General features: G+C 47.2%; 1 protein-coding gene across 15 annotated transcripts in view; it reads left to right on the top strand.

Moving 5' to 3' along the window:
- Positions 1-1,336: 1,336 nt before the first annotated feature.
- Positions 1,337-11,514, top strand: part of PHF1 (PHD finger protein 1) — a 65,186-nt gene continuing 55,008 nt past the window's right edge. For 2 of the 15 annotated variants that reach the window (XR_012790600.1, XM_075580910.1), the window contains exons 1-6: positions 1,349-1,530; positions 2,186-2,353; positions 6,099-6,294; positions 6,495-6,576; positions 10,747-10,842; positions 10,955-11,055. Coding sequence is in view for 13 of the 15 variants with exons in the window: in XM_075580910.1 (XP_075437025.1) it covers positions 2,337-2,353; positions 6,099-6,294; positions 6,495-6,576; positions 10,747-10,842; positions 10,955-11,055 (492 nt within the window). In the remaining 2 variants the exon portion in view is untranslated. Of the gene's footprint in view, positions 1,531-2,185; positions 2,354-6,098; positions 6,295-6,494; positions 6,644-10,746; positions 10,843-10,954; positions 11,056-11,514 lie in introns of those variants that run through there. The other 13 variants (XM_075580917.1, XM_075580916.1, XM_075580918.1 and 10 more) reach the window with 13 other exon arrangements.

Genomic DNA, 11,514 nt, shown 5'->3' with positions numbered 1-11,514 from the left:
TGTCCGAGGCCCCCCCCGACACGCCCCAAGGAAAGCACCCGCTTTCCCTGAGCCTCAGCGCGCATCAGCACGCCAGCGGTAAGCATGTCCGAGGCCCCCCCCGACACGCCCCAAGGAAAGCACCCGCTTTCCCCGAGCCTCAGCGCGCATCAGCACGCCAGCGGTAAGCATGTCCGAGGCCCCCCCCCGACACGCCCCAAGGAAAGCACCCGCTTTCCCTGAGCCTCAGCGCGCATCAGCACGCCAGCGGTAAGCATGTCCGAGGCCCACCCCGACACGCCCCAAGGAAAGCACCCGCTTTCCCCGAGCCTCAGCGCGCATCAGCACGCCAGCGGTAAGCATGTCCGAGGCCCCCCCCCCGACACGCCCCAAGGAAAGCACCCGCTTTCCCTGAGCCTCAGCGCGCATCAGCACGCCAGCGGTAAGCATGTCCGAAGCCGTAGCAAAATGTTATATTCAAGCGCTCAAGGCTGACGTCACAGCCCCCCCCCCCCCCGACACGCCCCAAGAAAAACACCCGCTTTCCCCGAGCCTTAGCGCGCATCAGCACGCCAGCGGTAAGCATGTCCGAGGCCTCCCCCCGACACGCCCCAAGGAAAGCACCCGCTTTCCCTGAGCCTCAGCGCGCATCAGCACGCCAGCGGTAAGCATGTCCGAGGCCCCCCCCGACACGCCCCAAGGAAAGCACCCGCTTTCCCCGAGCCTCAGCGCGCATCAGCACGCCAGCGGTAAGCATGTCCGAGGCCCCCCCCCGACACGCCCCAAGGAAAGCACCCGCTTTCCCTGAGCCTCAGCGCGCATCAGCACGCCAGCGGTAAGCATGTCCGAGGCCGTAGCAAAATGTTATATTCAAGCGCTCAAGGCTGACGTCACAGCCCCCCCCCCCCCCCCCGACGCGCCCGCGGACGGCGCGCGGACCAAGGCCAGGCCTCAGCCTCCGGCGCGCAGTCCTATGGACGCAGCCTGAGAAAATACATTTCATTGAAAGACACTACAGTATATGTTGAGTTGACATTCATTGTAAATAAAGCTTTGTTTGTTCAGAAGAAAAAAAAAGTGCTCCGCTCAGATTTTCCGCCCTCACAAAATGTTCTCCCTTGTGATTGGCTGTCATAGCAAAGAAGCGTTCCCGCCTTCGCCCCGCCCAGTCATTGGCTGTCATGCGCGAGCAGCCTTATTGCGCCCTCGCCCGCCCCTGATTGGTTGAAATACACATGAAGAGTTCCCGCCTTCCCTTAGCCCGCCGATTGGCTGTAACAGACGCGGAGTGTTCCCGCCCTCGCCCCGCCCGCCGATTAGAGAAAGGCTGAGACCCCAGCCCACCTACTCCTCCATTGCGCCGCTCCGATTGGCTGGCTCCGGGGGAGGGTGTGGTGACGTAGCTCGGGGCGCGCGTGCGCGCCGGCGGCCGTTGCTTGTCTCCTGCCTTTTGCCTGCTGCGTCACTCGGGCCGAGGTGCGGCCCGAGGAAAGGAGTGAGGAGGACGCGCTGTGCCCGGACCCCCCCCGGAGAGGAAGACATCGAACCAGAGTGAGGGGAACAGGAGGAGGAGGAGCAGCCGGGGGGAACCAAATCTGAGGGGACCCGGGATGAGGGGGGATCAGGGGAGGGAGACGGAGGCAGGAGAAGCAATGGCATTGTAATAAAGAGAAGAGATTGGGGCATAGGCACTCATATACAGAGCGAGGGTAGCCATTAGCATTGAGTTGGTAACCAGGAGGAGGACCTGAGGCTATTTACATAGAAAACAAAATAAATAGGGGAGAGGGAGAAATGAGCCCGTGAAGATGCAAAGAGAGAGCGCGAGACATGTTGTCTGACTAGATTACCATATAAATGAGGAACGCAGGATATGGCGCCTGTGCTGTTAAAACATCGAGCTACAGGGAGAAGAAAATCCTTTTGATATGTTATGTTTCGGTAGAGAGTCCAATGGAGGAGGCCAGCCTGTGTTATAATCTGAGGCGAGGGAGGCAGTGGACGTAGGAGATGCTTGAAGTCTATATGCAATATAGTCTTAACGTGAGCCACGTGCAGGATGTCGGGTCAATGTGACCGGGACATGGACATTGCATGTTTGACACATGAAGTGATGGACAAAACCATCCGTCTGTTGCTCGGGTTTAATGAGATTGGATAAGTAGGGGCTGTGAGTATTGTAAGATCTCGTGCTTTTATCGACTAGGACTAATTAATTATGCCAAATGCGAGAGAGAGGGATGACAAGGAGAATGCAAAGAAAAGAGAGGAAAGGGAGAGGATCGTAGGCTGACGAATAAAGACGCGGCGTAAAGGAAAGGGAGAAAAGTGAGAGGATCGTGGGCTGACGAAGAAAGATGTGGCGTAGGACGAGGTAAAGGAAAGGGATGAAAGTGAGAGGATCGTGGGCTGACGAAGAAAGACGTGGCGTAGGACGAGGTAAAGGAAAGGGATGAAAGTGAGAGGATCGTAGGCTGACGAAGAAAGACGTGGCGTAGGACGAGGTGTAAAGGAAAGGGAGGAAAATGAGAGGGTTGTGGTCTGACGAAGAAAGATGTGGTGTAGGACGAGGTGTAAAGGAAAGGGAGGAAAGTGAGAGGATCGTGGGCTGACGAAGAAAGACACGGCGTAGGACGAGGTGTAAAAGAAAGGGAGGAAAGTGAGAGGATCGTGGGCTGACGAAGAAAGACACGGCGTAGGACGAGATGTAAAGGAAAGGGAGGAAAGTGAGAGGATCGTGGGCTGAGGAAGAGAGACACGGCATAGGACGAGGTGGATAGGGAGGAAAGTGAGAGGATTGCAGGCCGATGAGAGGAAAGATAGAGGATTGTTGGCCGATGAAGAAAGATGTAGGACATGGTGCATAGGAAAGTGAGAGGATCGCAGGCCGATGAAGAAAGATGTAGGACAAGGTGCAAAGAAATGGGAAGAAAGTGAGAGGATCGTGGGCTGACGAAGAAAGATGTAGGACAAGATGTAAAGGAAAGAGAGGATCGCAGGCCGACAAAGAAAGATGTAGGATGAGGGGTAAAGGAAAGGGAGGAAAGTGAGTGGATCTCAGGCCGACGAAGAAAGATGTAGGACAAGATGTAAAGGAAAGAGAGGATCGCAGGCCGACAAAGAAAGACGTAGGACAAGATGTAAAGGAAAGAGAGGATCGCAGGCCGACAAAGAAAGATGTAGGACAAGGTGTAAAGGAAAGGGAGGAAAGTGAGTGGATCTCAGGCCGACGAAGAAAGATGTAGGACGAGGTGTAAAGGAAAGGGAGGAAAGTGAGAGGATCTCAGGCCGACAAAGAAAGACGTAGGACAAGATGTAAAGGAAAGGGAGGAAAGTGAGAGGATCGCAGGCCGACGAAGAAAGACGTAGGACGAGGTATAAAGGAAAGTGAGAGGATCGCAGGCCAGTGAAGAAGGACGTGGTGCAGGACGAAGTGTAAAGGAAAGTGAGAGGATTGCAGGCGGACAGAGAAATGCGTAGGGCGAGGTATAAAGGAAAGGGAATCTTCCGTTATTTCAACTAAACATGGAAGGGGCGTGAGTTACTTGTTCGTTAAGATAAGGTTGTGAGGCTACAAAGAAAGACAGGAGTGTTGGAGAGTCACAGGAACAAAGACAGAAAATATCAGATTAAAGCAAAAATCATCGTACAGAGATCGTGATGAATGACCTATTTAATGTATATGAAGCAGCACTGGTTCATGTCATGGTGTGTGGTGTATGACCAAAAAATAGAGCCACAGGAGACACGGGCAGGAGTAGACGTATATTGCAGAATTAGGATGAAGAACAAGGGGGTAAAAGTAACAGCTGATCATATAAGAGCAAAATGGCGGGCAGGATGGAGAGTCCGTCCTGTGTTCAAAATAAATTTTGCGGGAGGCGTAGTGTTATAAAGAATAGTGAAACTAGCGTTCCAAGAACTAGCGACATAAATACAGAATGGGCTTCCATTAATGGCATTGAACGAGAGGGAGCAGAATATGTAGGATATGGTCATATTTAGGAGGGGGGGGGGGGTTGACCATATCAACCTGAGAGATGGAGGCATCAGAACATGAAAAAGTTACAATGAGGATGAAGGAAGTGGAGTATGACCATCAGTGTATACTCGGGTCAGGATTGCTAAATGGATACCCCCTCTGCGGTACTAGTTTCTCCAAAATGGCCTCTTTTTTATGAGGATCACTTGGGACTCTCCCTAATCATCTTATTATGTTATCAGACAGGAGTCCTCACTGTAAGGTATTAATGGTGCAATCTTTGATACTAGTTTTTTGTTTCTCACAGGATGTTGATGTACTGTTTCTTTAGTTTAAAAAAAAATGTTTCATATTTTTGATTTCTTTCATTTTCCCAATTTTTATTCACATTGCAGCACTTGAAAAGTTTGCTGGTATATTTCGTTTTTCCCGTTGTGTGTAATGATAACCACTTTTGTCTTGTGAAGTAAAGTTGTTTTCTGTGTGTTGACTAAATGTGTATCATATGGTATTTTAGGAAAAATTAAAAAATAAACAGTTCTGAATGTTACAGTGTGCTTTGAGTTCCTTTGTGTTTTCCTGAAAAATATTTGTTTGTTTTTATGGAGAGATTGCACCTTTAATACATCCCAATTCTTTAACGTTGATATGTCCTCCACATGTTATTTGTTCAGATAAACTTTGGGACTCCGTTAATGTCATACAATCATTGAAGAATCATTTGGTAGGCGCTGCTGTACATTTGCACCACTTTTTATTGCAACATTTTGTTTTGGAAGCCATACATTTTTATTCGAGAATTATTTGGAGCCTATTGTGTGCAAAATTTATAGATGGCATCAAATTGTCAAATTTATTGTTTGAGTATTTTGGGACCTGTTGCATGGACTGTAATATACCTCATTGAGTCATAATCTCATTTAGTACTTAAAGTTTCTCATAAATCACCAGTTATTACTAGAGGATTTTAGATGACCTGCTGCTGTTTGATAATATGGAGTATGAGCATATTGCCACATGTCTATCTTTAAAATATATAGGTAGTCCCAGAGGGAGAGAATGAGACACATTGAGCAAAAACAAGATGAAGGATGACCGTTTTGGAGATATGTGGGCACAAGTTACAGATGTTGGAGGAGGGGGTAGGGAAGCAAATAGAATGGCAAGGAGAGGTGTGAACATTAAAGGGAGGTAAAAATAAAGACGAGGGAGGTAGGAGAATGTTAAAGATTCCACATAGGACCAGGCCGACCGAATTACACAGGCATGTTTAATAGACCAAAACATGACGATTTAGATCGCAATACAAATCAAACAAGTTGAACATAGAAGGTTGGGAAAGGAAAACAGGAGAGTGAGACGGGAGCATGACAGAGAGAGTGCACTGGGAGAGAGAAATGAAGAAGAGTGTCCCTGAAAAACACGAGAGGTTATGATATGATTTGTACAGTGCAGCCACCAATCTGAATAGTTAAATCACATACTCCATAACCTGAGCTCTCATGATATACTTTATAACACAAGCTCTCCTGATCTCGTACTCCATGACCAGAGCCCTTGTGATGTCATACTCCATCATTTGAGCCCTCATAATCTCATACTCCATCATTGCAGCTCTTGTGATGTCATATTCCATAACCCGAGCTTTCATGATTTTATAGTACATTATCTGAGCTCCCCTGATATCTTACTCCATAACCTGAGCTCTTGTGATGTAAAACCCCATAACTTGAGTACTCCTGATGTCATACTCCATGACCTGAGCTCTCCTGATGTCATACTCTATAACCTGAACTCTTGGTCTGTTGCCTGAATTAGTAGGGTGTTCCTAAGCCTTTTTGTAACGTTTTCCCCCATACAACCTGTGTGTCATTACCATGTCTGTGCAGTGAGTACAGGAGAGGAGTGGTAGTGGGGCGGTGCATTGTAATTCTCTTAGCATGTGTAGAGATTATTTCTCTTTATGGATCATATTTGCTAAGCAGTAAGGCACCTGACGGCCCATTTATGTGACCTTGTGACTTGGCAGAGCCACATTGGTAAATGTGACCCTAAATATGTGGGTCTTCGATCACTCGCCCTCCTGGGAGCCTCCTCTCTCGTCTTCTCCCTCTTTTCTCCCCTCCCACACCCACAGGTTTTCTTACAATGTGATGGAGGGGGGGGAGCCCCCGACCCGACCCAGCCGCATCACTTCTGCTAGCCCCAGGGTCACGCCTGCTCTTGTCAAACGGCCGCGCTTCCAGACTCTGACTCGCTTTTGGGAGGGGCAGGACGTCCTGGCACGCTGGACAGATGGGCTGCTCTACCTGGGCATAATCAAGAAGGTGAAGGTGACAGTGCTTGAACTCTCCTTCACCTGTCCCATTCCCTCCAATGCCCTCTCTCACCTCTTTATCTGCTTTATCTCTCGTTGTCCCATTGACTCATCTCCCGTCTCTTACTCCTCTCACTTATCACTATCTCTTTCCTCTCATTCCCTTATCTCCATCCCTCCCTCTCATCCCTTCTTTTACTCCTCCCTTTCCTGCAGGTGGACAGCGCTCAGGAGACTTGCCTTGTGCGTTTTGAGGATAACTCCCAGTTCACGGTCCTTTGGAAGGATATCTTCCCTCGTAAGGATTCTGTTAATTACATCCTTTCTTAAGTGACCTTGTGGGTTTTCACATCAGGGATCGGAAGGTATTTGTAAAATGTTTTACCAGGAAGTAATACATTGATAGTTACCTCTCGTTTTCAAGTATGTCCTAGGCACAGATATGATGACAAATACATGGTTACATAAGTGAACAGGATTATACATTATATACAAGACATTGCATGCACACATAAAGATAATAATAGCATGTTCTTGTATAGCACTGCTAGTTTTACGTAGCACTTTACAGAGACATTTTGCAGGCACAGGTCCCTGCCCCGTGGAGCTTACAATCTATTTTTTGGTGCCTGATGGTACACAGGGGGATAAAATGACTTGCCCAAGGTCACAAGGAGCCGACACCGGCAATTGAACCAGGTTCCCCTGCTTCAAACTCAGTGCCAGTCAGTGCCTCACTGAGCCGCTCCTCCCATAATATATCATAGGTGTATCTAACAGTTACAGACCACATGAAAATGTGAGACAGCTTTTGTTTTGAAATAACTTAGACTGGTGGTGGATGTGATAGTCTCCGGTAGACTGTTCCAGTTTTGGGGTGCACGGTAAGAGAAGGAGGAACGTCCGGATACTTTGTTGAGCCTTGGGACCATGAATAGTCTTTTGGAGTCTGATCTCAGGTGATAAGTGCTGCATGTGGTAGGGGTGAGGAGCTTGTTCAGGTAGCTGGGTAGCTTGCCCAGAAATTATTTGAAGGCAAGACAGGAAAGATGAACTTTGCGCCTAGACCCAAGTGATGGACAATCTAGTTCTTTGAGCATTTCACAGTGATGTGTGTTGTAGTTGCATTGGAGAACAAAATAGCATATTGAGTTGTAGAGAGTGTCTAGTTTGCTAAGGTTGAGATTGGGGTGCTGTACCATATACTATGTCCCCGTAGTCTATAATTGGCTTTAGCATCTGCTGTGTGATACGCTTTCTGACCAGTGGGGAGGATTTGTTCCTATAAAGTACAAAAATAGATGAGAGCAAAGGAGCACTGCTGGTAAGAGAATCCACAAGAAAAATTCTTATAGAAAAAATAAAGGGCACAACTCCGTGACTAAAACTGAGGGTAATTTATTCCATGAATACACAGGGACAGAGACACAGCCCACGCACCAACGTGTTTCGTCCCATGGGACTTTATCAAGGTGTAACATGTATATTAACCTTCTACCATTTATAAGCCCCGTTTCGCGCCAAAAAGTTCGTGAAGACACACTGCGCATGCGCGCCAGTGACACGTCGCAACACTGTGACGCCGGCTCATAAACCACCAAGTGCTCATAAACCACCAATCAACTGAATCCCTGAGGTGACGTCATTCGTGTGCGCCCGCTTCCAGCCTGGAACGCATGGCATTGCTACTCCCACCGGGCTAAGGGCAGAGGGAAGTTAAAAGCATTTTTTCTACAACAACGTTATTAATACTCATGAAAATGGACAAACTAACATACCTATTCAGAAATCCATATAATACACAAAAAAGAACTTAAGCTAAACATACGACGAAATAAAAACACAAAAAATTGAAAAAACCTTACTTGATAAATCAAAAATACATTATCATGCAAGAAAATGTTAAAAAATGTTAAACAAAATCACAAAACCCAAAACTGACTGTAGTAATGACATACTTAAATAACATAATGTTCACTATATGAAATATTTATATACACATTAAATACACATTCATTTAAGTAATAATTGAGCTCAAACCCCATAATTGATAACACAGACTAGGTATAAGTGATAGTCATGGACATAGTACAACATATGGAGAAAATATGAGCGCATACACTATCAAATATAATATTTAATATAATATTATTTCAGATGATCTTTGGACTTCAAAGTACCCCCGTGGTCAGGTAATGGGCAATAGCCCTTATATTTTTACCTTGGAGCCTATATGGGGAGGTATGGTTATTAAGGGGGGTGTGCGGTTGGATCATATTTGCGGCAGTCTGGCTGACTGACCGCTTGGTCCTTTATTTTTTGCCCCCCCCCTTAAATTGTCATTACATACATGAGGATATGGATTCATGAAAGTTCCTGTCTAATCTTATGTCTATAGTATTTTTGTGAGTCTAAACACTTATATTGAGCGTCAGTCTCTATATCAATATACAATGGACATTCCTATAAAGTACACCTAGTTTGGCATGTCAGGGTATCAATGTGCATCCCAAATGTTAAATGGGAGTCGAACTATATGCCCAAGTACTGTATTTAAAACTAGTAACGGGCTAGGATGGTATTCAGAGCTGGTTCTTATCTGAAGCTCGGTCATTGGTGGCTTTTGAAATTTAGCCTTGGATCTCAGATACAGTCTAGACAATGTTTAAAAACAGTTTGTTTTGGGAAATCCAGTTTTCGAGTCTGAAAAAGTCAGAATGAAGTACGTGTTGAAGGTCGGAGAGGCTATGGCTGTGTGCATATAGGATTGTGTCATCTGCATACATGTGTAATGAGGCTTCCTTACAAGCTGTGGGAAGATCATTGATGAACACTGAGAAGAGTAGGGGCCCCAGAACAGAGCCTTGCGGGACACCACAGGTGATATCCAGGGGGTTGGAGTTAAGAGCCTGAGATGGACACATGTTGGGATTTACCTGATAGGTAGGACTGGAACCAGTTTAAAGCATGTTTCCCTATTCCAGAGCTCTGGAGTTTGTTAAGCAGGATAACATGATCAACTGTGTCAAAAGCCTTTGGAAAATCTAGGAATACTGCACCAGTGAGTTGTCCCCATTCCATTCCACACTGGATTTCATTGCAAACTTTTAGCAGGGTAGTTACGGTGGAGTGTTTGGGGCGAAAGCCAGATTGGAATTGGCTAGGGAAGTTTGTCTTGGTATAGAAATCGCTTAATTGGGAGTGGACACATTTTTCCATGACTTTGGATAGGATTGGGAGAAGGGAGATTGGCCTGTAGTTTGAGACAGTGCTTTTGTCCCCACTTTTGAAGATTGGGACAACTCTAGCAGTTTTCCAGGTCTTAGGGATATGGCCTGCAGACATGATGGAGTTGACTATGGACGCAATTGGTTTGGCAATGGCTGGGGCACCAAGTCGTAGGAACCTAGATTGTAGTAAGTCAGGTCCACATTGGCTGCTTAGTTTTAATTTGAGGAGCGCTTGTGTAATCTCCTCTTCGGATACTGGGCCAAATTGAAAATTGTGGGCAAATTGAAAATTGTGGGCAGTGTTGGGAGGAGGTGGGACTGTAGGGGTACTCCCAGGATGAGATTCAGGTTTGTGGTTTGGGCTGCGTTTCGTTAATAAGTTAGTGGCACACCCTACAAAGTAATCATTGAATGCATTTGCAATGTCAGTGGGGTTTGTCAGAGTAATATCCCCCTTAGTGATATTACTTGGCTGTTGATGGCTAGACGGCTGGAATATATTTTTTACCATCATTACCTACACAGCAGGCGAGAGTGACGATTACCCAGACCCAGACCAAGGACTTTACGGTTGGATTTTGTATCTATTGAGAATTTCATTCTCCTACTAGGACCTGGACTCGGTGAACCTTTTTCTGATTACAGTTCTTGCATTGTGTGTTTGGTTGTGTTCTATATAGTGGGGTTATAAGGGTTTAGGGAAGTACTTTTTGTCCCTTTGGACTTGAGGGAATGGGCCTGAGGAAGGGGTTCTCACCCCGAAACGTGCCCCCCCCTTTTTTGTTGTTGTTCCCTCCTTCTTTCCTATTGTGGTATTCCTTCCCTTGTATTTAATCCCACATCACTATGGTCCATTTTTGTGTATTTCCTGCCGACGTAACATTTTCCCAGGTTTATTGTATATTTTGCTATCTTCATTAAATTCATATTTTGGCATACTCCGGCCTTGCCATGTTATCCAATAGTCAGTGAGTGCTGGAACGTTTCAGTATATATACGGTTTATGAACTTGTAGAAGTTAGCTGGGTTTGATGTATTCTGGAGGAGATTGTCAGAGTAATGTTGTGCTTGTGGGTGTCTTGTATGCCTTGTGCACATGTTCTGCAGGTTCCCTTCTGTGTTATTACTGCGTGTCATACACACCGTTTATCACTGGGTCACACAAGGGTGCAGTATGGCCCCTGTGCCTCGTGCTCTGCGGGATGGGCATACAGTATCTCTCTCTCTCATACCCGTAGCCGCGGTGCCCGGCAAGGAGCAGCTGTGCTGCATGTGCAACTCGCAGGTGTGTACCCCGGACAACAAGCTGGTGCATTGTGGGAAATGTAAACACGGTGAGTGGGGGGGGGAGGGTGCAGTTTCGTTAACGTGATGGTGGTAACGGACTATGTGAGTGTGACCTCCGTTACCACCTGTGATCATGTGACTCCGTGCCTGTACCCGCAGCCTATCACCAGGAATGTCACATTCCCAGCCTCCCGTGCGACTCAGACTGTGCTGGAGGCTCCTGGATGTGCCGGCAGTGCGTCTTCGCTGTGGCAACCAAGGTACATGGTCCCCCTGTGCACCTGTCACTCGCCTCTCTTAGTTTGCCTGCCACTCAACCCTCTCTCTCTTTCACTTTCTCACTGTGCCCATCAATCATCCCTCTCTGTCGCTGTGCCCATCACTCATCCCTCTCTCGCTGTGCCCGTCACTCATCCCTCTCTCGCTGTGCCCGTCACTCATCCCTCTCTGTCGCTGTGCCCATCACTCATCCCCCTCTGTCGCTGTGCCCATCACTCATCCCTCTCTGTCGCTGTGCCCATCACTCATCCCTCTCTCGCTGTGCCCGTCACTCATCCCTCTCTCGCTGTGCCCGTCACTCATCCCTCTGTCTCACTATGTCCATCACTCACCATTCTTACCATGTCTATTACTCACCCCTCACTCTGCATGTCACTAACCTCTCTCTCTTACTATGCCTGTCATTCAAGCCTCTCACTGTGCTTGTCACTCACCCCCTC

Source organism: Ascaphus truei, assembly GCF_040206685.1.
Source record: "Ascaphus truei isolate aAscTru1 chromosome 20 unlocalized genomic scaffold, aAscTru1.hap1 SUPER_20_unloc_3, whole genome shotgun sequence".
In the NCBI taxonomy this organism is placed as follows: Eukaryota; Metazoa; Chordata; class Amphibia; order Anura; family Ascaphidae; genus Ascaphus; species Ascaphus truei.
The sequence above is the reverse complement of the archived record's forward strand: the minus strand, read 5'-3'. Positions and strand labels throughout refer to the sequence as shown.